General features: G+C 46.5%; 1 protein-coding gene across 5 annotated transcripts in view; it reads left to right on the top strand.

Annotated features, from left to right (window-relative positions):
- Positions 1 to 26,007, top strand: part of palld (palladin, cytoskeletal associated protein) — a 373,397-nt gene that overhangs the window by 264,709 nt on the left and 82,681 nt on the right. Inside the window, exon 1 of one of the 5 annotated variants that reach the window (XM_041186091.1) lies at positions 23,067 to 23,117. The exons of the other annotated variants lie outside the window; for them this stretch is intronic. Within the exon in view, the coding sequence (XP_041042025.1) occupies positions 23,107 to 23,117 (11 nt within the window). The 5' untranslated portion in view covers positions 23,067 to 23,106. Of the gene's footprint in view, positions 1 to 23,066; positions 23,118 to 26,007 lie in introns of those variants that run through there. 5 annotated transcript variants of the gene reach the window in all.

The raw sequence follows: 26,007 nt of genomic DNA, 5'->3' as shown, positions 1-26,007 counted from the left end.
TGGATTTTCAACTACTGCCAGGATCTGAGGTAGGCACACACACACACAACACACACATACACAACACACACACACACACAAAACACACACAAACATACACAAAACACACACAAATAACTCACAAACACACACAAACAACACACACACATACACAACACACACACAAATAACTCACAAACACACACAACACAGACACAAACATACTCAACAGACACACACAAATAACTCACAAACATACACAACACACACACACGAACAACACACACACATTTGATGGGCCGAATGGCCTCTTTAATTACTGTATGACTATTAGGAGGTCAATAGTGGCCTTGTGGTAATGTCACTGGACTATTAATCCAGAGGCCCAAGCCACACTAGTCAGTGTGCTGCTCCCCCAGTTCGACCCTGCCTCTGGGTTATTCTTGCAGAGTTAGCCAACATGACTCATGAAAGGTCTAATTGAGGCCAATTGCTGGATTCTGACTGGAATTTTCTTGTCGGCCTTCAGGCAGGGGACAGTTTAGGTGCCTGGAGGTGCCTCTCAACGACAGGCTGTGGTGGGGGGGATGGGTGAGGGGGTGCAGCAGCACTCCAGGCAGGCCTAGAGGCCTCCCTAACCGCCTGGGTTCAGGAGAATGCACCAGCTGCCAACTAGAGGTCTCCCCCTCCCCCATCCCCTTCTCACAAAAGTGGTGGCCTGGCTGCAAAAGCCATTTTCTGAAGGGGTTGGAGCGAAGGCGTTTCCATGTCGAAGCACCCTCTCTCTTATTTACCCTCCTTACAGCCTGCTGCTCTTTTGAGGCTGGAAGGCCTCTGAGTGACCTTGGAGCTTGGAGGACCCAGCTGCCAAACGCATCTCCAGCCCAATCAAGGAGGGACCTCCCTGACAATCACAATGGGTTAAAATGTTTCCCCCGTGAGGGCAGTTTGGGTACCTGGAACCAGTCCCGATCACTGTTTACGATGCCCTGAGGCAAGATCCTGCCCCAGGATTTAGTGTTGGCAAGGCCTTTATCTGATTTAAGTTGCCTCATGTTCACTTGAGTTGGAACATGCTATCAATGCACTTGTGGTGATCAGTGGAAATTTATTCTCAACCTATGAAGTCACACAGGTCTAGGCTCGCATGTGGAGAATAAACACTTTGGGCAAGGTATGAGGTGGGGTGGGGTGGGGTTATCTCTGAGTTTCTTTAGGACAGGAGGAAGAGAGTTGTTAGCATGGATATTCTCTCCTCTCCTGAGTCAGAAGCTTGTGGATCCAAGCAGCACCACAGGCTTGGCACAATCCAGGCTGATGCTTCACCGCAGCACTGAGGGGAGTGCTGGGTTAGAACCATAGAGCCATAGAAAAGTTACAGTACAGAAGGAGGCCATTCAGTCCATCTTGTCCATGCCAGCCCGAGGACACCCAGGTGCCCTTTCTAACCCCACCTCCCTGCAGCCGGTTGCTGGGCTTTCTCCGGCTCAGGTGGAGTGTTAAACCAAGATCCAATTCCATTTGATGCGAACGGATCCCATAATCCTACCCGGCGGAAGGAAAACTTTCCTGGCCAACATTCCTCCCTCATTCGGCATCAGCAAAAGCACAGGTTCACTAAATCAGTCACCCTCCTCGTTGTGGGATCTTGCTGTGCACAAATAGGTTGCTGCATTTGTCGCATTTTTTTTAAAATTGTTATAGGGCTTTGGGATATGGGATAAGTTGCTGTACAATTGCAAGGTTTTTTTTTTCTCTTTGAAGAAAATGAGTGAGAAAATGCGTCTTTTTAACAGGCTCTGGAGATGTCCTTAATTCGTACAAGTTCCTCCATTTTTGTAGCGTTCTATTTATTTAGCTTTGTTGTGCTACCATGGCAACATTCCAAACCATTGCCTTCCCTTAATTCTAGGGATTCTGGCTGCACTCTGTTTTCCTGGATCAAATTTCAGCAGATATCACAAGAATGACTATTCTGTTTTCAGCAGTTTAAGCTAAATTTAGCAACGCCAGGATTACTGAATAAGGAGATTAACTGGCATCGAAAGATGTTTTGCAATGAGGATATAATTCAGAACTTACTTTTTTTTCTCTGACCTGAATGGGTTCTTGCAAATAAATTGTGGCTGATCCCAAAATGGCTGTTTCATTTTTCCATCTTAATTCCCCTGATCTCCCTGTGTCCTGTGTCAACTTGGGGCTTTTCATACACTGGTTCGCCAGTGCGGGGATGTGACTTTGCCCTCATGATCCCTTCATCACGGTGGACGCAGGACCTCAACCAGATCATTGAAATCGTTTGTCATCTCCAGTTCCACCACCCTTGTAGGCAGGTCCAGATCGTTACCGCTCACTGCATAAAAAAAGCTCTTCCTCACACTTGCCTCATGCCACATGCCCAGAATGTGTCCCCCTAGTCCTCAAGCCATCAGCTTGGGTCCAGTTTTTCCTTGTCCACCTTTCCTTATCCAAACCTGGCATAACCTGAGCACCTAATCTCCCCTCAATTCCCTTTGCTTCAAGAGAACAACCCCGGGTAGCTTATCCAGCCTAGCCTTCCAGCTAAAATCCCTCATCCCTGGAACCATTCTGGTGATCTCTCCCTCAGCCTCTTAGGGACTCTCACATTCTTCCTAAAGTGTGGTGACCAATACAAGATGCAACACTCTAATTGTGGTCTAACCAGAGCTTCGTAAAGGTTCAGCATAACTCTTATGTATGATGCCTCTATTTATGAAGCTGTATGCTTGGCTAACCATTCCCTCAATATGTCCTTCCCCTTCAAAGGTCTATTCCCTACTTCTTTCAAAATTTGTTGATGATACCAAACTTGGAGGAATGGCAAACAGTGAGAATGAAGGTGTTATCAGCAAATTTTGGAATTTTACTCTGCATTCCAATACCTAAGTTATTTATATATAGCAAAGAGGTGAAATCAAGCAATCACGATAAGACCCCTGGACCTGATGGGTTGCATCCTAGGATATTAAAGGAATTAGCCACAGAGATAATGGATGCACTGATAGTAATCTCCCAAGAATCTTTAGATTCTGGAAAAGTCCCAGAGGATTGGAAAACTGCCAATGTAACACCCTTATACAAAAAGGGAGGGAGACAAAGAACAGGTAACTATAAGCCAAAGGCGAAATACTGTAGATGCTGGAAATCTGAAACAAAAACAAAAAAATATTGGAAAAACTCAGCAGGTCTGACAGCATCTGTGGAGAGAAAGACACTTAGCGTTTCAAGTCCGTATGACTCTTTTTCTGAAGAAGAGTCATATGGACTTGAAACGTTAACTCTGTCTTTCTCTCCACAGATGCTGTCAGACCTGCTGAGTTTTTCCAGCATTTTTTGTTTTTGTAACTATAAGCCCGTTAGTTTAACATCCGTCAATGGGAAAATGTCAGAGTTTATTATAAAGGATGTAATAACAGAGCACTTAAAAATGCATTATCTAATCAAGCAGAATCAGCATAGCTTCATGAAGGGGAAATCATGCCTCACAACTTTATTAGAATTCTTTGAGGAGGTAATATGCAGGATAGATAAAGGGAAACCAGTAGATTTAATATATTTGGATTTCCAAAAGGCATTCGATAAGGTACCTCACGTAAGGCTACTTAATAAGATAAGAGCCTTGTGTTGGGGGCAATATATGAACATGGATAGAGGATTGGCTAACTAATAGAAGACAGAGAGTTGGGATAAGGGGGGCATTTTCAGGATGCCACAGGGATCAGTGTTGGGGCCTCAATTATTTACAATATATATTAATGACTTGGATGAGGGAGGTGAATGTACTATTGCCAAGTTTGTGGATGACACAAAATTAGGTGGGAAGGCAAGTGGTGAGGATGACACAAAGTGTCTGCAGAGGGATATAGACAGGTTGAGTGGGCAAAATCTGGGCAGATAGAATATAATGTGGGAAAATGTGAGGTTATGCACTTTGGCAGGAAGAATAGAGGAACTGAATACTTTTTAAATGGAGAAAGACTGCAGAAAGCTGCAGCACAGAGGGATTTGGGGGTCCTTGTACACCAAACAACTAATATAAAAGTTCAACGGGTAATAGGGAACACAAATGGAATGTTGGCCTTTATTTCAAAGGGAATGGAGTATAAAAATAGGGAAGTCTTGCTAAAACTATACAAGGCACTAGTTCAGCCACACCTAGAATACTGTGAACAGTTTTGATCTGTTTTGGACTGCATTGGAGGCAGTCCGGAGAAGGTTCACTAGGTTGATCCCAGATATGGAGGGATTTTCTTATGAAGAGAGGTTGACTAGGTTGGGCCTGTACTCATTGGAGTTTAGAAGAATGAGAGGTGACCATATTGAAACATATAAGGTTCTTAGGGGGCTTGACAGGGTAGATGTGGAGAGGTTGTTTCCCCTTGTGGGAGAGTCTAGGACCAGGGGGCATAATCTCAGAGTAAGGGGGTCACCCATTTAAGACAAATGAGAGGGAATTTCTTCTCTCAGAGGATAGTCAATCTGTGGAATTCTTTACCACAGAGGGCTATAGAGGCTGGGTCATTATGTATATTCAAGGCTGAGATAGATAGATTTTTAATCAGTAAGGTAATCAAGGGCTATAGGGAAAAGGCAGGAAAGTGGAATTGAGGATTATCAGGTCAGCCATGATCTCATTGAATGATGGAGCAGACTCAATGGGCCAAATGGCTTACTTCTGCTCCTACATCTTATGGTACTCTTATGGTATGGTACCCAGTTGGACGTGAGAGGGTCAATATCCTCATGCCCTTGCCTAGCAAAATACTTAGCAATCTTAATTTTTAAATTTCCAGTATACCCCAGACTCAACAGCTTTTTGGGTGGGAGAGTTCCAATCCCTTTTGTGTGAACAAGTGTTTCATGACATCACCCCAGAATGTCTTGGAACTAATTATAAGGTTATGCCCCCTTGTTCTGGACGCCCCTGCTCCGTGCTGTTCCAATTGGCAGAACAAGATCTAAACCCACAACCTTCTGACCTGGTGGAAAATGCTACCAATTGAGCCAAGTTGACAACTTAGACCTCAAAATGCACAGTACACTTGCCTAGGATTTTAGTAAAGCATAATAGGGGCCTAATGATAGCTGTGCCACTGTGTGTGTTTATCTGTGGGACAGTGTTGACATTTAAAAAAGGTGCTGAGCAACATTTCATTGAACCCCAGGAGTTTTTAAATGGCAGATGTTGATTTAGTTACTGCCTATCCTTTCCACAGCTGGATGATGTATCAGATTCTCTGCTGTAACCCGTAATGCTGGTAGCTTCATACTCAGCTTGAGGGTGGGGGGGAACCTAATTACATCTTGTTTTCAATAGAGGGGAGGAATCTGGATTTCCTTCGAATGAGTGGAACGTGATCTGGAATATATGGTCTGACAGGATGGTGGAAGCTGATGAGACAGGCAGGAAGACTGTGAGGGCACTTCAAAATGGAGGCAACCTCTCCAGGATTGTAAAAAGAAAATTAAAAATCTCTCACGGCCACAGCTGTCCGGCTATCGGCGCAGAGAAGGAGCCCCTCTGCAGGGTGGCCCTGTTATAGCCATCATGTGCCAGCAGGTCCATGCTGGGGTGAGGGGGCGGTGGGAGAGATGTCAATTATCCACCCATAAGACCATAAGACATAGGAGCAGAAATTAGGCCATTCAGCCCATCGAATCTGCTCCGCCATTCAATCATGGCTGATAAGTTTCTCAACCCCATTCTCCCGCCTTCTCCCTGTAACCTTTGATCCCCTTACCAATCAAGAACCTATCTATCACAGTCTTAAATACACTCAATGACCTGGCCTCCACAGCCTTCTGTGGCAATGAATTCCATAGATTCACCACTCTCTGGCTGAAGAAGTTTCTCCTCATCTCTGTTTTAAAAGGTCTTCCCTTTACTCTGATGCTGTGCCCTCGGGTCCTAGTCTCTCCTACTAATGGAAACATCTTCCCCACGTCCACTCTATCCAGGCCTTTCAGTATTCTGTGAGTTTCAATCAGATCCCCCCTCATCCTTCTAAACTCCATCGAGTATAGACCCAGAGTCCTCAAACGTTCCTCATATGTTAAGCTTTTCATTCCTGGGATCGTTCTCATTCACCCTACCATCCTCCCGCCAGGAAGCCAACGCCAATTTAATTCCAGGTTGGGGCCACAGCGAGGGAACTCAGCTGCTGTCAGGAAGGTTCCAGCAGCAGTGTCTCTCCCCCAGTTGACCCAATAATGAGCATAATTGGCTACCTGCTGCAGCTTGGTGGGTAGCCTCTGCTGCATTGACCCTGCCTCCCTCGAAATCACTCAGAGGTGGGAACGCATTTGGTAGCTGACCCGGCACCCATTTGTCCATGTTTGCTGCCAGTCCTGCCACCTATCCCACCTCCACAGTGTTCATATCTAATAGGTTCTGTTGATGGATGTTAAGCACCCAGTAGTTTAAGGCAATAAGATGAACGGTGTTGGGTTTGATTAGTTAACTATACTCAGATGTGTATATAAAGCAGAGTCAGCCACCGCTGGGTGTCTGTGGTTACAGTGGAGAAGTAAGCTCTGTGGCGAACAATAAACAGCCTCCACCAAAAAAATCCTAGCCTGTGTCATCTTCACAACCAGGCTTGGGAATTCTACTGACACATGGGACCGAGAATATTCAGCCCTCTTAAATCCCTTGGAATAATTAAAAATAAAGACTAGCAATTATATAGGGACTTTCCTAACCACCAGCCATCTCAAAGCACCTAACAGCCAATGAAGTAGTTTTTGAAATGCAGTCACTGTTGTAACAGAGGGTAACACAGCAGCCAATTTCTGTGCACAGCAAGATCCCACGAACAGCAATTTGTGACGAGATGATTGTTTTTCGCGATCACAGCTGAGGAATAAGTATTGGCCTAGGACAAGGGTGGGGGGACCTGACTGCTCTTCTTCAAAGTAGGGGTCCTGAGAATTTTTTACATCCACCTGAGAGGGCAGGCAGAGTTTTAACATGTCATCCAAAAGGTGGTACCTCCAGCAGTGCACCACTATTAAACATTTAATTCACTTAATTTTTACAAAAAAGCTTAGCTTTTAATGTTCTGGCTTCTGATGAGAAAAACAGAACGGCGGGCAGGGTTGACGACTGTTGGTGTCTATCTTGAGACGGTTTATCCGCTTTTCAGAGTCACTCCATCTTCAGCTCCTTACAGGGTCAATGCTGGTGCCTTGCAGTCTGCTTCCTGCAATTATGCTTCGAGCTCTTGTTCTGTAACCCATCAACTGCCATCTTTAAAATGAAATATATACCTACTCTTCCCACATAACGTAGGGGAAGCCTTAACCCCTCGACTTAAAAAAATTCTGAAGGGAAAAGCAGTGTGTGCATATAGAATGGGTTCTCAAATCTATTCTATTTCAATAGACTGCCCAAATGTGCAGTGATTCTCCAGTGTTCGCAATGTCCCTTTCAGCATTTAGATGATTGACGTAGGGATAGAAGGAAATACTTGACTGACCTAGTTCGTTCGCCAAATTATACCAGAACAATAATGAAAGAGATGAGCTCATTGTTCCTCCTCTATCCGACCCCTCCAACTCTACCCTCAAGCTCCATCTCACACGTTTTCTCTTTCCCCCTATATTGGTTGGTAGAGCTCTTATTCAGGAATGTGGCTTTAAGCTTAGTATCACAGTATCTTTACAGTGCAGAAGGAGGCCAATCAGCCCATCGAGTCTGCACTGGCTCTCTGAAAGAGCATTCCACTTAATCCCACTCCCCTGCATTATCCCGTAACCTTGCACCTCCCCTCTTTCCAGATAGCAATCCAATTCCCTTTTCAACATCTCAATTGAACCTGCCTCCACCACCTTCCAGGAAGTTTGTTCCAGACTCCAACCACCCTCTGGGTGAAAAAAAATTTCCTCACATCACATTTACTCCTTTTTTCAATTATTTTGACTATGTGCCCTCTCGTTCTTGATGTTTTCTTGAGTGGGAACAGTTTCTCACTGTTTATCCTGCCCATACCCCTCGGGGTCTTGAATACGTCTATCAAGTTTCCTCTCAGCCTTCTTTTCACCGAGTAAAACAGATGCAACCTCTCCAATCTATCCCCATAGCTACAGTTCTTCATCCTGGGAATCATTCTCGTGAATCTCCTCTGTACTCTCTCCAATGCCTTCACATCCTTCCTCAAGTATGGCACCCAGAATTGGATGCAGTACTCCAGACGAGGCCTAACTAGTGTCTTACACAAGTTCAACATGACCTCCTTACTCTTGTACTCAATGCCCCTTAATAAAACCTAAGATACTATATGCTTTATTAACTGCTCTCTCAACATGTCCTGCCATATTCAATGACCTATGTAAGTACACACCAAGGTCCCTCTGTTCCTGCACCTCCTTTAGAGGCTCTCCCTTTACTTTATACTGTCTCACCATATCTTTCCTGCCAAAATAAATCATAAGCTCATGAAGTTTTTTTTTTCTCACTCTCTCACACAGCTAGGGGTACAGTCAAATGGAGCAGGCAGCTGGGGGAGGTGCTGGCAGGGAATCGGGGTAGTGCTTATTCACTGGCTCCTAATCTTGGCCAACACCCATTTAAAATGCCAGGAAACATTGATAACCGTCTCCAGGCTGACTGGGGTCCTGCTTTGAACATACAAACAGACCAATTAGGAGAAGGAGTAGGCCATTCGGCCCCTCGAGCCTGCTCTGCCACTCAGTAAGACCATGGCTGATCTGATTGTGGCCTTAACTCTACATTCCGTCTACCCCATTAAATATGGAGGTCAGAGTCGGAGGTGATGGGGGTGGGGGTTTAGGGAGCCTGACTGTAAAATTAACATGAGACCTTAGTGGACAGTTGCCAACCCTTCAGGAATTTAATGACTGATCTCCTGGACATTGCTGTAAGCAACCCGGAGAGAGTGGGGGATGGGGCTGTGGGTGCGGAAGGTGGTGGCAGGAGGAGGGGTGGTGGTGGGTGGGGTAGGTTGGGGTCGATTTTGGGGGAAAAAAAGACATAGAACTGCATTTTAAAGCCCTCCACTGGCAGGTTTGGAGACCGGGGAGTGCTCATAAAATGCAGCACGTGGACCTCCTGCTCCCACCCACCTGCCCCAACCAGTCTCCCAATTTACAGAGGCTGATGGAGGTGGCAGACAGCCTGCCCACCCTTGGGCCTGTTGAGGCCCTTAGGCGACCAATCAATGGACGCTTGAGTACCTCATTCAGCCCCTAACACCACATTACCCGCGGCAAGGGAAGGCCTAGGCCAAGCAAGTAAACTGCACAGGCTGGTGTGCGACAAGAAGAAAGAAACCTCCTTTCGGAGTCCCCTGTGCCCATCTGAGCCCCACCCCAGAAGATCATAAACCCCCCTCCCCCCACCCTATTAACATTGCTTCCCTCCCTGGTACCTGAAACCCGGCGCCCCTCTCGCTCGGGCCTGCGACCTGGCCCTGGCGATGCCCTGGACTTAGCTGAAGTCCAGCCTCCATCACCTCCTCTTCCTCCGGGACTGGCTGTAATCCCAGCAATGGCCACCACTCAAACCTGGCGCTGCTGGGTACGATGGGCAATCCTGAAGGAGAGGATTTGCCGGCCGCTCTCTAAGGCGGGACTTCCTCGTGAGATAGGGGCAGAAGTCTCACCCTAAGCCAATTAACACCGCTCCCAGCATTAAATGGCTGCCGGGCAGCCAGCTTTATCGAGGGCAGGCTCCCCACCGAATGTTTAGCCGGGAAGGCGAAGAACATGAGGCCCATTCCCTTGAGTTATTTGGTGTAATGAAAATGGTAGATTGGATCTATTGGCTGGGATGGATTGGGGCGGGAGGTCACGTCACAAAACCTCCAGGACCGTGGCCAACCAGAGTTGTTAACCCTACCCGAGCTTCCAGTGGAGGGACAACGGGAGATCCAAAATGTTAGTTTTTTTTTCCATGTAGGCCGGGAGAGCAGCTCTGGGCACTCTAGGGAAGCTCTGGCCTCCCCTGACCTCAGTCCCATCCTAGCTTCCGCTTCCCACCCTTCCTGAAGACTTGCCTTAGCGACAACGACAAATCCTTTAGTGCCAGGGGGCAGCACTCTTGTAGCCCAACATCTTGGCCCACTTTTGGTCATCATGACCTCAGCCAGCATATGTGAGGCCCAGCAGCTTAAACCCCCGACCTCTCTGCTTCCACTCCCAAGGCAGGCTGACCACTCGCTGGGACTGAACAACAAGCCCAAAGTGTAAACAGGCCATTTTGACTTTGCAGCCATTACAATACATCTCCCCCACTCCCAATCCCACACCCAACCCTGTCGTGGCTCAAACATGAGCCATTGGACAGTAAGAACACAAGATATAGGAGGAGTAAACCACACAGCCTCTTGAGCCTGATCCGTCATTCAATATGAACCTGGCTAATCATCTACCTAAACTCCACTTTCCCACCTAATCTCCAACGGAATAGGGTCCCTCACCCACATCCATGGTGCCTGTGGCTATTTGAACATTGGCCCTTCCCCCATACAATACCCAACTCTGATGATGAACTCAGTCCAAACTAGCAATTCAATTTAAGACCTTGCCACTCTTTTATCAACTGGGATTGCCAACTCTGTTGTCCATATATCAGGAGATGTCATCACAGGACCTCTTGCCTCCAAATGCCCTACTCCCACCATTTGTCACCCAACAGGTTCATTCTCACAGGGCACTGTCGTTCACATGCCACTGGGAAGCAAGCAATCTCTTCATAACTGATTGGATAATACTTGACCGCCAATTACTATTATCACTGAGTAGTAACCAGAGCCCCATGGTAGTGATCTGGCGATGTGGGTTCGAATCCCACCATGGCAGATGGTGAAATTTGAATTCAAATAAAATCTGGAATTAAAATTCTAATGATGACCCTGTGAAACCTTTGCCAATTGTCGTAAAAACCCATCTGGTTCACCAACGTCCTTTAGGGAAGGAAATCTGCCGTCCTTACCTGGTCTGGCCTACATGTGACTCCGGACCCGCAATAATGTTGCTGACTCTTAAATTCCCTCTGAATAAGGGCAATTAGGAATGGGCAATAATTGCTGGCCTAGCCAGTGACGCCCACATCCCGTGAATGAATAAAAAACAAAATAAAAAAAACTATTGATCTTCAATTCCTGGGGCCTCCATGTCAATTTTGGAGCATTGGCAACTTCCATATCAAAAGAATGATGCACTCCTGCACTGACCAGCCTTTAGGTTTGCCCACATCCTGCTTGTAAGTGATGCCAGGTCCCTTTCCCAGGTACAGTCTCCGTTGACATTAGCGGCTTTTGCTGGTATTGTATTCTGGGCTTGGGCCACCATTTGTACGGTTGGTCAAGCACAAAAGGATTGCGGAGGTTAGGTGGGGTGGGGGGGATGGGTGCCGGTGGTGTTCGTGGTGGGAGAGAAGAGAATTAATTGACATTTAGCCTGAATTCTATTAACTTTAAAATCTGAGTTAAAAATCCAGAAAGCCATCGAGTTGGCACACTGACATGTGGCTACCCTTCTACGTTCTTTTACTGAGTTCACCACGTATTATACCTGGGCAGGTGATTTGGTGTGACCAAGCATAATTGCAGTGTACTTACAGCACACAAACTGCCAATTAAACCCAACAGGTCCATGCCACTATTTATGTCCCACATGAACTTCCTTCCATCCCAACTTCATCTAGTCCTTACACCATATCCTTCTCTTGCTTTCGCCATTCAGTAGTTTTCTCATTAATGGTATCTTTGTTCGGTTGCGACATGGTAACATACTGGATGCATTACTGGCCTGGTAATCCAGAAATCAGTGTTCAAATCCCACGGCAGCCTAGGGAATTTAATTTCAATTAATTAAACAAATATGGAATAAAAAGCTCATATTTTTGGTTGCGTAGATAGATTGGAGAAGCTGTGACTGTTTTCCTTGGAGAAGAGAAGGCTTAGAAGAAATTTGATATAGTTGTTCCAAATCATGAGGGGCCTGGACAGAGCAGACAGGGGGCAACTGTTCCCATTGGTCAAGAACCAGAGGGCGCAGATGTAAGACAAAAGAAACAACGGAGACATGAGGAGAAGTTTTCTCACGCAGCAAGTGGTTAGGATCTGGAATGCATTGCCTGAGGGTGTGGTGGAGGCAGGGACAATTGAGGCATTCGAGAGGGAATTGGATTATTATCTGAAAAGGAAGAACGTGCAGGGCTATGGGGAGAAGGCGGGAGAGTGGCATGAGGTAAATTACTCCTTCCAAAGGCCAGCACAGACACAATTGGCCGAATGTCCTCCTTCTGTGCTGTAATCGTTCTGTGATTGTCAGTAATGGTGACCATGAAACTACTGAATTGTCATAAATGCCCATCTGATTGACTAAGGTTCTTTTCAGGGGAGTGGATCTGCCATCCTTACCCACTCAGGTGCAAATGTGACTCCAGACCCATGGCTACATGGTTGACTCTTTACTGCCCATGTATCAATACTCATTAGGGGTGGGCAACAAATGCTGGCTTTGCCAGTGACGCCCTCATCCCATGAGCGAATTATAAAAAAAAAAATGTTCTATCAATACTGCTAAGAAAGCAAAGAAAATCTTGGATTTTCCTGATATCAGGGTGTCCAAAGTCGTCATACACCCAGGGAAGTACTTTTTGAAGTGAAGTCATTGTTGTAAAGCACCAAAGATCCATACTGTTGGCCATTATTGCCACTAAAATGACTTGCAAGTTTTTTTGAGTGAAGTCCTGCAGGCCAGGGAAATGCTATTTTCTGAGCTCAGGGGCCAGATTTTGGGTCTGGGTGCGGAGGTGGGTTTCAGTGCGGATGGAGAAGGTGAAGTGGCATGGCTGGCATGGAAGGATGTGAAGAGGCATGGAGGTGGCATGGGGAATGTAAAGCAGCGTGGGATGGCATGAGGGCATAGAGGTGACATGTGGTGGCTGGAGGTGTTAACTGAGCTGAGGTTAGGGAGCCTTTAAACAAGGTTGGGAGCTGGGCTGCTGTGTGGGCAAGCCTTTTAACCAGTCCACCTCCGCAACCCATTTGCCTCATGTCGCGCCTCACAAAATGCACTGCAAACCCGGCCCCCATGTGAAAAGAGCAAATTCCCATGTGAAGCCACACAGGGGTCGGGTGTGCATATTGCGAGCCGCAAAAGGGCACAGGTCTGGTTTTCAAACCAGAAGGAAAATTCAGCCCGAGAAGTGCTTCTCCCAATGCCCATTGTGGCAGCAATCCCTGAGAACGTGTATTTGAAACCCTCCCAAAATGGATACTGCACTGTGTGTTGCGAAAACTGCACTTTGATGGTTCATTTTGTACTTGAATGAAAAATTGCATTCCTTTACCCTGTACAACGTTACAGCCTTTGAAATGCTTTATCTTGCAAAGTTTAATTTGAGGATAGCAACCTGCTCTTGTGATGAGCATGCTATCTTATTAATGTTAAAAGTGCTTTCACATTCCTGTTTAATGCGTGGAAGTAAATATTTTCATTTGTGCAATGTTCACCCATCACCCCTGCGTTTGCTGACCCACATTGACTCTGCCTTGATTGTTAAAATTCTCATCCTTGGTTTTCAACTCCCTCCAGTGTCTCGTCCCTCCCTATCTCTATAAACCCCTCCAGCCCTAGTGCCCTTAGATATCCGTACCCCTTCAATTCTAACACCTTGAACATTCTTGACTTTAATCACACCATCATTGGCAGTTGTGCCTTCAGCTACCTGGGCCCTAAGACCTGGAATACCCTCCTCTCCACCCTTCTTTCCTCTTTTAAGACACTCATTAAAGTCTACCCCTTTGACCAAGCTTTTGGTCATCTGCCCTAATAATCCCCATGTGACTTGAAGGTGTCAAGCTTTGTTTAAAGTTCCTGTGAAATGTCTTGGGATGTTTTAGCACGAGAAAGGTGCTGTATAACTACAAGATGCTGCTGCTGCGACCAATGTTATATGTTAAAGAGGTGGAGAGGTTAGGGAGGATGGTCCAGAACTTGGGTCTAGACAGCTGACGGCACCAGTGGTAAGTCACAGGAAGTCTCCAATGTGCCAGATGCCAGAATTGGCAGATCACAGAGGTCTTGTAGGAAGAGATTAGAGATCAGGAGGGGCAAGGCAATGGAGGGATTTGATCTGAAGGGTAAGGATGTTAAATTTGAGACAATGTCGGACCAAGAGCTAATATTGCTCACTGATCACAGGGGTGAATGGGACTTGGTGTGAGTTAGGATCTGGACAAATCTATTTCAACTGGTTAGTGAGTCTTAACCACAACAAGAACTTGTACATAGATAGTACCCTGTACAATATAAAAGAAATATTCCAAGGCGCATCAGAGTCCAGGGGAAAATGATGGCAACGCCATTCCTAAGGGTGACTTAAAGGTTAGTCAAAGAGGTGGGTCTCGAAGGACAAAATGATGATAGAAGGGAGGAATTGCAGAGAGTTGTTCAGAGCAGCTGAAAACAAGGTGGTCAATGCAAAGGCAAAGAGGGTGAGCTGATGGTACAGCAACACACAAGAGGTCCCAACTAGAGGAACAGAGAGTTCAGGGGATATATAACACTGGAGGAGGTTACAGAATTGGGGAGGGGCGAAGCCATGAAGTGAATTAAACATGAGGATGAAAATGTTAAACTTCAGGCATTGGGGTGTTGTGGGTGGGGGTGGGGTGGTGGGGTGGTGGGGGGTGTGCAGCAGGAGTCAATATAGGTCAGTAAGCAATGGTTTGATTGTCGTTTGAACGTAGTAAACCCAGCAAGCTCCACTATGTGATGTCGACCCAATAATCTGTTTTTTCAAAGCTGATGTTGGTTGAGGGATAAATATTGGCCAGAAGTACAAGGAGAACTCTGAATGCTCTTCTTCGAAACAGTACCATGGGATTTTTTTTTACATCCACCTGAGAGTGCAGACAGGGCCTCACTTTAATGTCTCATCCTGAAGCCAGTACCTTTAATGGTGCAGCACCCCCTCAGCATTGACACAGGGTGGGGGACGGTCAACTTAAATCTTTATGCTCAACTCTCTGGAGTGGTACTTGAACCACAACTTTCAGACTCAGAGGCGAGAGTATTTACCCACTGAGTGAAGGCTGATCACAACACAGCTATTTCAGACATCTCAATATGTAGCAAAACTGACTAAAAAGGAACAGATAATGTTGGAAATACTCAGCTGGTCACAGGCAGCAACTGTGAAGAGAGCTGGTAATGTTTGCTGTGTGGATGCTTTGGTTAGTTCTAATGCGGTTGCCACAGTGAAGTGATAAAGTACTTCCCACCTTCTTCCCCATGTCCAAAAAACATCTGACAATGGTCCATCTTCCAACTATCCCATTAACTTGGAGTTAATTCATCTGTCCTCTGAAGAGTCTTGGCACGTTCTACGACATTCTAGGAGCTATATAAATGCAAGCCATTCCTACAGATGACTTTTTTATTCTTCCATGGGATGTGGGTGTCACTGACAAGGCCAGCATTTGTTGCCCATCCTTAATTGCCCTTGAACTGAGTGGTTTGCGAAGCCATTTCAGAGGCCAGTTAAGAGCCAACCACATTGCTTTGAGTCTGGAGTCACATGTAGGCCAGACCAGGTAAGGACGGCAGATTTCCTTCCCTAAAGGACATTAGTGGATCAGGCAGGTTTTTACATCAATTGATGATAGTTTCATGGTCGCCATTACTGAGACTAGCTTTTTTATATTCCAGATTTATTAACTGAATTTAAATTCCACCAGCTGCTGTGGTGGGATTTGAACCCATGTCCCCAGACCATTAGCTTGGGCCTCTGGATTACTAGTCCAATGACATTTCATCCACGCCATTATTCCCCCCACAGGAATATTTCCTGTATTTTTGATATTAGTTGTATATTAAAGTTCTCCACCAGGTGCCAAACCATCAGGGGAAATGGGTGGACCGCGATCACTACCCTGAAAAGACAGGAAACATATTGGAGTTTAATTTGCCCTTTTTGAAGCTTTGTTGAAGTATCTAGATCTCACTGTGCTTTCTCTTTCTCCTGTTATGCCTTGTTATCTAAAGAAAGGGTCGGTTAACCTAATCCTAGATATCTGTATGATGTTGTACATCACAGCAATCCAGTAAGAACACTTTTTTCCCTCCAAGTTCATTTCTTCCCAATCTTTCTCTGGAAAAAATGTTGCTAAACAAGTAGTAATCTGAAGTGAATGCAGGTGACCCTTTCAATGATTGAAGATGGTACACACTGTGTCAGTGGTGGAGGGGGTGCCAATCAAGCGGGCTGCTTTGTCCTGGATGGTGTCAAGCTTCTTGAGTGTTGTGGGAGCTGCCCTCACCCAGGCAAGTGGGAAGTGTTCCATCACACTTCTAACTTGTGCCTTGTAGATGGTGGACAGGCTTTGGGGAGTCAGGAGGTGAGTTACTCATCTCAGGATTCCCAGTCTCTGACCTGCTTTTGTAGCCACAGTATTTATATGGCGAGTCCAATTCAGTTTCTGGTCAATGGTGACCCCAAAAATGTTGATAGTGGGGGATTCGGTGATGGTAATTCCAGTGGATGGAATTATGAGTCTGACAAATACAGATATTTGTGAGGATCTAAATTGCGATTGGTGCCATTTTACCTGATTTTCTCTGTATAATATTAAGGTAGGTGTTATTTTAAAATAAACCCATCCCATTCACACAAGAATGTCATCGATCGTAATTCCTACCTTTATTTCTTGGATAAAAAAGTGTTCTCCCGGGTCTGGTTTTATGTGATTTTACAGATTTATTATTGAATTATACGCTTGGAAGTTTTGCAAGTTCCACATCTGTTCCCTCCACATAACTCACCAAATGTTGCCGATTTTGTCAGGAATATACATTCATCAACTGAAAACAAAAGGATACTTGGTACTGTTAGCAAATTTTGAATGTGATGGTGACGTTCTGTGAGCACTGACTCCGCCCCTCTCCTGGCCGCTGTCCGAGGCTGAACCAAGCTGTCTGCAGCCTCCCTCAGCCGAACCTCCAGCCGCCGCCACCACCTCCACCTCTGCCTCAGCTCATCTGCCTTTGAAACCTTCACCCGTGCATTTGTTCCCTCTGTACCTGACTACTCCAATGTTCTCGTGTTTGGCCTCCTGTGGACCACCCTCCATAAAATTCAGCTCACCCCGAAAAACCGGCTTCCCGCACCCTAAATAGCGCCAAGCCTCGTTCGCCCCTCTCCCCGACGCTCGCTGACCTACATTGATGCCTGCTCCAGCAACGCCTTAGAATTCTCACACTTGTGTTCAAATGCCTCCATGGCTTCAGCAAGAGTGAGGGAATAGTGATCTGTCTTGGAGCCTCTCCCAAAGGCACAATAGGGTGAATCCTCCTGTGCTGGATGATCCCATAGTAAGTACAGTAACATAACTAGTTCAGTAACATAACTGTTACATTCCCATACTTCCAAGTGTGTAAATCCCTTGCTGAAACGTGCTGCCTTGTATACATCATTCTTTTTTTAAATATGGCCAGTTACGCTGATAGCATTTTTTCCACCAAAGCTCATTTTGACTGAAGTAGTCTCTGGTGGCGAGTCGCCATCAATTCCATAAAGAGCTTCACTGGGAACTGGCGTCATGGTCAAGCAACTAAACAAATTTTAAAAATAATGATGGGATTTTCCATAGGCTATGTGCCTCCCCCATTTTTTTCCTCTTTCTTATCGACTCTTTGATCTTTTGGGATATGGCAGTGTACGAAAGGGAGGGGGGAGGGGCGGGTGTACGAAAGGGAGGGGGGGTGGTGCGACAGGAAGAATGGAAAGATGACATTTCTTTAATGCTCAATCTGTTTCGAGGCAAAGTTGATCATTTTTATATAATTTTTCAGGGGCTTGGTAGAGGTAACAGCGTAAGAAATAGAAGCAGGCATAAAAATGCATATGGGATACTTGCCTTTATTAGCCAAGGCATAGAATATAAGAGCAGGGAGGTTATGTTGGTGCTGTACAAAACGCTAGTTAGGCCACAGCTGGAGTACTGTGTGCAGTTCTGGTCATCACATTATAGGAAGGATGTGATTGCGCTAGAGAGGAGATTCACCAGGATGTTGCCTGGGCTGGAGTGTTTCAGCTATGAAGAGACACTGGATAGGCTAGGGTTATTTTCCTTAGAGCAGAGAAGGCTGAGGGGGGACCTGATAGAAGTGTACAAAATTATGAGCAGCATGGATAGGGTTAATAGGATGACATATTTCCCCTTAACAGAGGTGTCAATAACCAAGGGGCATAGATTTAAGGTAAGGGGCAGGACGTTTAGAGGGGATTTAAGGAAAAGTTTATTCACCCAGAGCCTTGTTGGAATCTGGAACACACTGCCTGAGGAGATGGTAGAGGCAGGAACCCTCACAACATTTTAGAAATATTTAGATGAACACTTGAAACATCATAGTACACAAGGCTACGAGCCAAGTGCTGGAAAATGGGATTAGGATAGATAGGTGCTTGATAGCCAGCATGGACATGATGGGCTGAAGGGCCTGTTTCTGTGCTGAAGGACTCTAGGAGTAGGCCATTCAGCCTGCTCCTACTTTCAATAAGATCATGGCTGCTCTGATTGTGGCCTTACCTCCAGTTTCCTGCCTTCCCAATAACCCTCGACTCCCTTATAGATCAAAAATCCATTTAACTCAGCCTTGAATATATTCAATGACCCAGCCTCCACTGCTCTCTGGGGAAGAGAATTCCACAGATCAGCAACCCTCTGAGAGAAGAAATTCTTCCTCATTTGCACCTCAAATGGGAGACCCCTTATTTTTAAACTGTTCCCCCATGAGCTGAAACCTCCTCCCGATATATATCCTGTCAAGCCCCTTCAGAATCAACCAATAAAATCACCTCTTATTCTTCTAAGAACCAATGAACATGGGCCCAGCCTACACAGCTGTTCCTCATAAGACAATCCCTTCATCCTAGGAATCAACATGGTAAACCTCTTCTGAACTGCTTCCAGTGCTAGCGTGTCCCTCCTTCAATAAGCAGACCAAAACTGTACACAGTACTCTGGGTGTGGTCTCACCAATACCATGAACTCTTATCTTGTGTAGTAACCTTCAATGTGGCACCTTATCGAATGTCTTTCGAAATCCAAATACACTATGTCCACTGGTTCCCCTTTATCCACACTGCTTGTTACATCTGCAAAGAACTCTAATAAACTTTACAAACCCGACCTTCCTTTCACAAAGCCATATTGACTCTGCTTGGTCGTAATTTTATTTTCTAAATATCCTGCTACTACTTCCTTAACAATGGATTCTAGCATTTTTCCAATGATAGGTGTTAGGATAACTTACTTCAGGTTTCCTGCTTTCTGTCTCCGTCCTGCTTGATTGGTACATCATCCTTAAGTATTCACTCTCTCCACACCAACGCACAGTAGCAGCAGTGGGTACCATCTACGAGATGGACTGCAGCAACTCACCAAGACTCCTCAGGCAGCACCTTTCAAGCCCACGACCTCCACCACCTAGAAGGACAAGGGCAGCAGGCACATGGGAACACCACCTGCTGCAAGTCCCCCTCCAAGCCACACACCAACCTGACTTGGAACTATATCATTGTTCCTTCATTGTCACTGGGTCAAAATCTTCCACTTTCTCAAGGGCAATTAGGGATGGGCAATAAATGCTGGCCCCGTCAGCGAAATCTACATCCCGTGAATGAATAAATAAAAACTCTAACGTACAGCAAAGTGGTAGGTCTTTCCTACTGGGTAAACGCAATCTCCAAAACAACCCCTTGAAACTGCAGTAGAAGCAGAAGAAAACTTGCATTCGTCTCACGCCTTTCACAGCTGTGGCTCTCCACAGCCAGTGTAGGGCTTTGGAAGTGTGGTGATTGTTGTGATATCAGAAGCTGAGCAGCCAATTTGCGCACACCAAGCTGCAAAGTGGTAATGGGCAGATCACCTCTCCTTGCCATGTTAACTGAGGGATACATATTGGCCAGGAGACTGGGGAGAACTCACCTGCTCGTCTTCAAAATAGGTGCCGCAGGATCTTTGGTCTCCATCCCAGTAGGCAGATGGGGCCTTGGTTTAATGTTTCATCCAAATGGCTTTACTGCTGCACCAGACTGTCAGGCTTGAGGTTTGTACCCAGGTCCTGGGGCAAGATTTTGATCCCCCCCTCCCCCAACCCTCCTCAGCCATGGCTGGAAATGGAGGTGGGCGGGAACCAAAATAGCCTCACTGGCTGGTACGCCAATTCCCCAGCTCCATCCCAACTCCGGGCCATTTTTGAGGAGATGGAGGGGGACACAGCAGGGTTACCTGCCTACACATGGCAGGTAGGCAACATGGGTCCTTAAGAACCTATTGAGGCCAATGTAAGAAAGCCAGCTGGAAGTTTCCAGTCGGCCTCCAGGTTTGGAAGCAGGGTCTTTGAATATTTTTAAGGCAGAGTTAGAGAGATTCTTGATTAACAAAGGGGTGAAAGGTTATTGAGGGTAGGCAGGCAGTTACAATCAGGTCAGCCATAAACTGATTGAACGGCAGAGCAGGCTTGAAGGGCCTAGTGGCCTATTCCTGCCCCTGGTTTATATGTTCCTGCAGGCCAGGGGGCCAGTTTGGCTGGAAAAGGCTTCGCAGCAGCAGGCCAAGAGGTCAGTGCTCCACAGACAGGCATGGAGGCCCTCCCTGCCTGCTTGTGTGCAGGAGTAGCTCCAGGCCTCCATGGAGTGGTGGGTGGGGGGGCGGGGGCGCTCCCTCCATACAGTGGTGGCCTGCCTGCAAGATCCATTTTTTTAATTCACGTGTAAAAGAGTTGGAGAGAGGGGGTTCTTCATCTTGAAGCCTCTGTTACGTCCTGTGGCTTCTTTAAAGCTGAAAGTCTTTTGATTGACCCCCCCCCCACAAAAACCCCCACCTTCAAGAGCCCACCCTCAGGCATCTAACTGACCACCCCCATGAAAATCACAACGAGTGACTGTCACCCCCTCCGCCTCCTCAGGGTTCACCTCAGTTCTGACCTCTGTTTCCTATGCCTGATCCAGAATTTAATGTTGGCGATGGGGATCTTGCCCGGCGATTGTATAACCAGTGGTAGGTCCCATGTTGCACCCGTTAGGGGAGGCCCACTGAGATTACGTGTCCATCAGGCACTTAACTGGCCAGCGTCGGGTCCTCACCTAGGTTTAGGACCTCAGGGTTGGAAATCCCACCCTGCCCCAAGACCTTCCAGCCAATCAGAGGCCACAGCTCTCCATAGCCCGTCAGCACCACGGGAACCGGTGGCAGCTGCTGGTAGCGCATCTACCAGAGGCTTAGGATTGATGAGGGTCCCAGGCCACAGGTGAGCGAGAGGAGGATGAGGGTTTCAGGGAGGGGGGGGTCACTGGCTAGGTGGGGAAAGGGGTCAGAAGAAAGGGCAGCGGAATGGCTCTCAGCGGGCCCCCTGCTCTTGCTGATGCTGGGTTGCTTGATCGGGGAATGAGTGCCTTGGAATGAGGGACCCTTCTGGAAGCCAGCCACGGGCTGAACCCCACACCATTAATTTCTCGCTTAAGGGCCTCAATTAGCATCCGGTCCAGAAGACCATCCACACACATTCCTGCCCTGGACATAACTGGGCAAAGGCAGAAAGGTGGCAGGGTTCCCACCTCACAATCTCCCGCCCTTTTTAATGTTCACCTGAAGAGGAAGGTGAGGCCTTGCTTTAATGTGTCATCTAACGGGGTAGGAAGTGGAAGGCTGAGGGAAAAAAAAAAACACCATGCACGTCTTGATTCAGTGATTGGCCCCTTCTCATTCCCACTGAAAGAGTGGGCTGGATTTTCATTCTGGGGTCGAGACCCTGACATCAGGAGAACCTCGGGGTCCCGGCCACACTCCAAGTTGGCGACAGATGTCCAAAGCAACTTTTGAAAGGATGGTGTGCACTCTCCGTCCAATTTGAGGGCTGAGGGCAAAGCTCTCGAGGCTGGGCGGGGAGCCATTAGGGGGCCTTCCAATACCGGGAGAGCAGCAGTCTCACTCTTAGAGGTGATTGCCACCCATACAGGTGGTGGAGAGAGAGAGAGAGAGAGAGAGAGGGAGGGCACCTCAAGAGGGAGGTGCCCTCTCAAAGCTTATAAAATTCCAGCAATAAAAAATTGGTCAAAGCAGCCTTGTCGGGGCGGGGGGGGGGGGCGGGGAGCCCAGCCACAGATCAGCCTGCAGCAGTAGCTGTAGCCATTTATAAACCAGGGGGAGTTTACAAAACCAACTGGAACATCTACCCGCCCGCCCCCATCTCCTCAATCTGACACCAGAAGGCCTACCCACCACCCCCCCCACCCACCCCAGGCAGCCGGAAAATTCCAGTTGGCGGTTGGAGAGGAGCGTAAGGCCCCTTAATCATTGCCTCCGCAGGGTGGGAAACCACTTGCCACCCAGACTGGCGTGCTCCAAAAGGACCCAGAAGCGGGAACACGCCGGCAAACCGGCACGCCGGCTGGTGTCGGAAGACTGTGGGGCCGCCCACCTCCTCACGCAATCAGGAATTCCGCCCGGCGTCTTTTGGGTGACGTGTAAAGCTGGTCCCTGTCGGGGTTTCCCGTGATATTCGGCACCTACTGAATGTCTACCTCCCCAAGAGCGTCTCATTCAGAAAGAAATGACCTGAGTAATGGCCACCTCTGCCAGAGTTCTCCTTTTAAGGAGGGGGTGATGTCAAGCTGAATGGATTTTTGCCAGTATTCCCTCTGGTTTTATTTACATTAACGACAAGGAGGTTGAGGCGAAGAATGAGCTCAGTTATATTTACCGCAGCGGGGTCAAGTCTTTAAGGACTGTGATGTTGTCAGAATGCTATTTATCATTTCATGGAAATGTTTTGCGAGAGAAAAGGAACGGTATTTCCAAAAATGGTGGCAATTTATTTTTAGAAGTGTGAGAGTGTGGTGTGTGTGTTTTTCTTCCAGCTTTTTACCCCTCTGTCCAATCTCCCCCCAGTCCTTAAGGTTAAAGTGGGAGGGTTCCACACAGCACGAGAATGCTCTGGGGAGATGGGGGGAGGAAGAATAGGAATAAAGGGAGCGAATGACAAAAAATAGTTCGCTTTGAAACCACTCTTAAAAAGCAGAATGAAAACCTCCCTCATGCAATTGTTTTTGGAACTGGACAATCGGGAATGTTTGCATGGTATGTGAGTAACCTCTAGGAATGCGTGTTTATACATCTGCAGATGTAGGCACACAAATTGGGAGCCACTGTTGGAGGCACATATGTTGGCAATTTTAAAATAGCAAATATAAGAAAAGGTTACGTGAGTTGCAAGGACTGTGAGGGTATCCATTCAGCTAGCTCTCCACATATGGAAACTATTCAGAATAATTTTTCCTAACTAGAGGAGGAGGTGAATTGGACTTATTCCAATTCCATTTAATATATATAAAAAAAAAAATCCAGGCCAAAAAATCTGCGCTTCTTCTACTCAAGGAATTAAATCGCAGAGAGAATAAAAAAAAACTATTGCTTCATTCTGAGTGCAGTTTGACTGAAGCTCAAAGTGGAGAGTTTTTATTTCCTCGTGGGTGGGGGCCCTTCTGCTGCTCTCCACTTGTTCGTAGAAACTCAATTCCACCCCGCAACCAGCCCCCAACTCCCTGAGCCATAACTCAACCTGTTGTCTCCCCCAACTTAGAACTATCTTCCCAAAAAGCCACCGATCCAAGTTCTGTTGAAGAGTCATACAGACTCGAAGCGTTAACTGTGCTCCTCTCCGCAGATGCTGTCAGGTCTGCTGAGTTTTTCCAGCTATTTTTGTTCTTGCCTCCCATTCCAATGTTGTGTCAGCCTGAAAGTGCAGTGCAGACTTCCAAAATGAACATTCCGAAATGTGGCGTAAAACAGGGGTACCTCCAGCATTTCACAGGGCTGCCAGATTATTTTTGTTAAGTTATTCCTCCATGGCATGTGGGCATCACCAGCATATATTGCCCATTTCTAATTGCCCTTGAACTTGCCAGGCCATTTCAGAGGGTCTGGAGTCACACATAGACCAGACCAGGACAGCAAGTCTCCTCCCCTAAAGGACATCAGTGAAACAGGTAGGTTTTTACAACATGATAGTGTCATGGTCACCATCACTGAGACTAGCTTTACATTCCAGATTTATTAATTGAATCTGAATTTTATCACGGTGGGATTTGAACCAATGCCCCCAGAGCATTAACCTGGGCCTCTGGATTACTAGTCCAGTGACATGATCACTACACCATCTCCCTGATCCTTGATGTGTTGAAGCTTTTAACATGTCCTTTTATCGAAGGAGTGTAATACTGGCACAGATTCCTTCTCATGAAAAGCTGTTTTAGGTTTTAGTGCCAGCTCCTACTTGCATGGCAGGCACATCTAACACCTATGGAACTGGACAAGCCATGCTGACATGGCAACAAAAGACCAGGGTGCCATTACACTCGGTGATAGCCATTTAATACAGGGTGATGTCTGGCATGTTTTCGAATTCTGCCACTGCCACATCGGCGTGGAGCTCTGCTCTCTGGCACAGCTGATGCAGCAGTTTGCCATGGTTTGCCATGGTTCACTCAAGGCCTATCCACCAGTGCAAAGCTGAAGACTGAGACTTTGCCAAAACTCAAAACCCTGTATATGCTGGAATGCTGAAATAAAAACCAAAAGCGGTAGAAGTACTCAACAGGTCTGGCGACATCCGCGGGGAGAGAAACAGAGTTAGCGTTACAGCCTGTGACCTTTCATCAGAACTGGGAAAGATTGAAACTTTAATGGGTTTTGAGCAAGCGAAGAGTGGGGTGGGGTGGGGAGGCTGGTGGCGGTGTGTCAGGTGAGATGAAGAACAAAGGCGAATGTCGTTGATAGGTTGGAGGGCAGGAGAGATTAATGACAAAAGGTTTCATGGTGCAAGGTCAAAGACAGTGGTAATGGGACAAGTAAAGAAACAAAAGTTAAGTCACAAGAAGGTGTAAACGACAACAATAGCTTCATTACTTGAGTATTGCAAGAAAAGAGACATGTCGAAGATTTTTGTCTTGGACTCATCAGGACACTTCACAAGAATACCAATATAAGGGGGAAAACAACAATTTTTTAGGTTTTAATTGTTTTCCCCTTGTATTGGTATTCTGGCAAAGTGTCCTGATGAGTGCAAGATGAAAAGCTTCGACGTGTCTCTTTTTTCAGTAACAGTCAAGTTCTGTACTACCACACAATTAGATTCATTAGTGCTTTATCTTCTTCCAGGTGGAACACCACCTCCCACACCATGTGTGCTGCGTCAAAGCAAAATCTAGCTTCTAAATCCTGGTGTTGGGGAAGGAGCAGAGGAGTGGGATTAATTGGATAGCTCTTTCAAAGAGCTGGCCTGGGCACAATGGGCCAAATGGTCTCTGTCAGTACTGTACAAGTCTGTGGTTGACTGCAGCCTTGCCTGCTGATGCAATCTCCATTTTATTTGTAATTTTAAGACGGATAAAAGTTTTGTTTTTCCTTATACCAAACTGTGAAGGGAAATGAGAGACTCACAGTGCCTTGGGGGCTGTTGGATTAATGTAGAAAACATAGAAATTCACGCGTGAATTTTTCCGCTCCAGGTGAAGCTCATTGCTAACCTGTAGTGTATTGTAAATTGCATTGTGCATTTTGTCCACGAAAGGCTTCCGTACCCATATACCAGCAGAGGGAGTCTAGAAGGAGAATAAAGGAATCCATGTTTTAACAGCATGTGCAGTTCTGATTCTGAATGTATCTTGCTGAATCTTGCTGTTTCTTCCCAAGAACTTTACATGACTCAGTTGAGATCAACCAAACTAACATGGAAACTCTTACCACATTTAAAAATGTGTGTGAAAGCTTATGGTACTGGAGGAGGTTATTCAACCCATCATAACTGTGCCAGTTGAGAAAGAGCTATCTCGCCTAATTCCATTTTCCAGCCCTTGGTCTGTAGCCCTGTGGGTAACAGCATTTCAAATGCATATCCAAGTATTTTTTTTAAATGTGGTAAGGGTTTCCATATTAGATTGGTTGATCTCAACTGAATCATGTGAAGTTC

This window comes from Carcharodon carcharias, chromosome 4 (assembly GCF_017639515.1).
Source record: "Carcharodon carcharias isolate sCarCar2 chromosome 4, sCarCar2.pri, whole genome shotgun sequence".
NCBI lineage: Eukaryota > Metazoa > Chordata > Chondrichthyes > Lamniformes > Lamnidae > Carcharodon > Carcharodon carcharias.
This window is presented reverse-complemented; position numbering and strand designations above follow the sequence as displayed.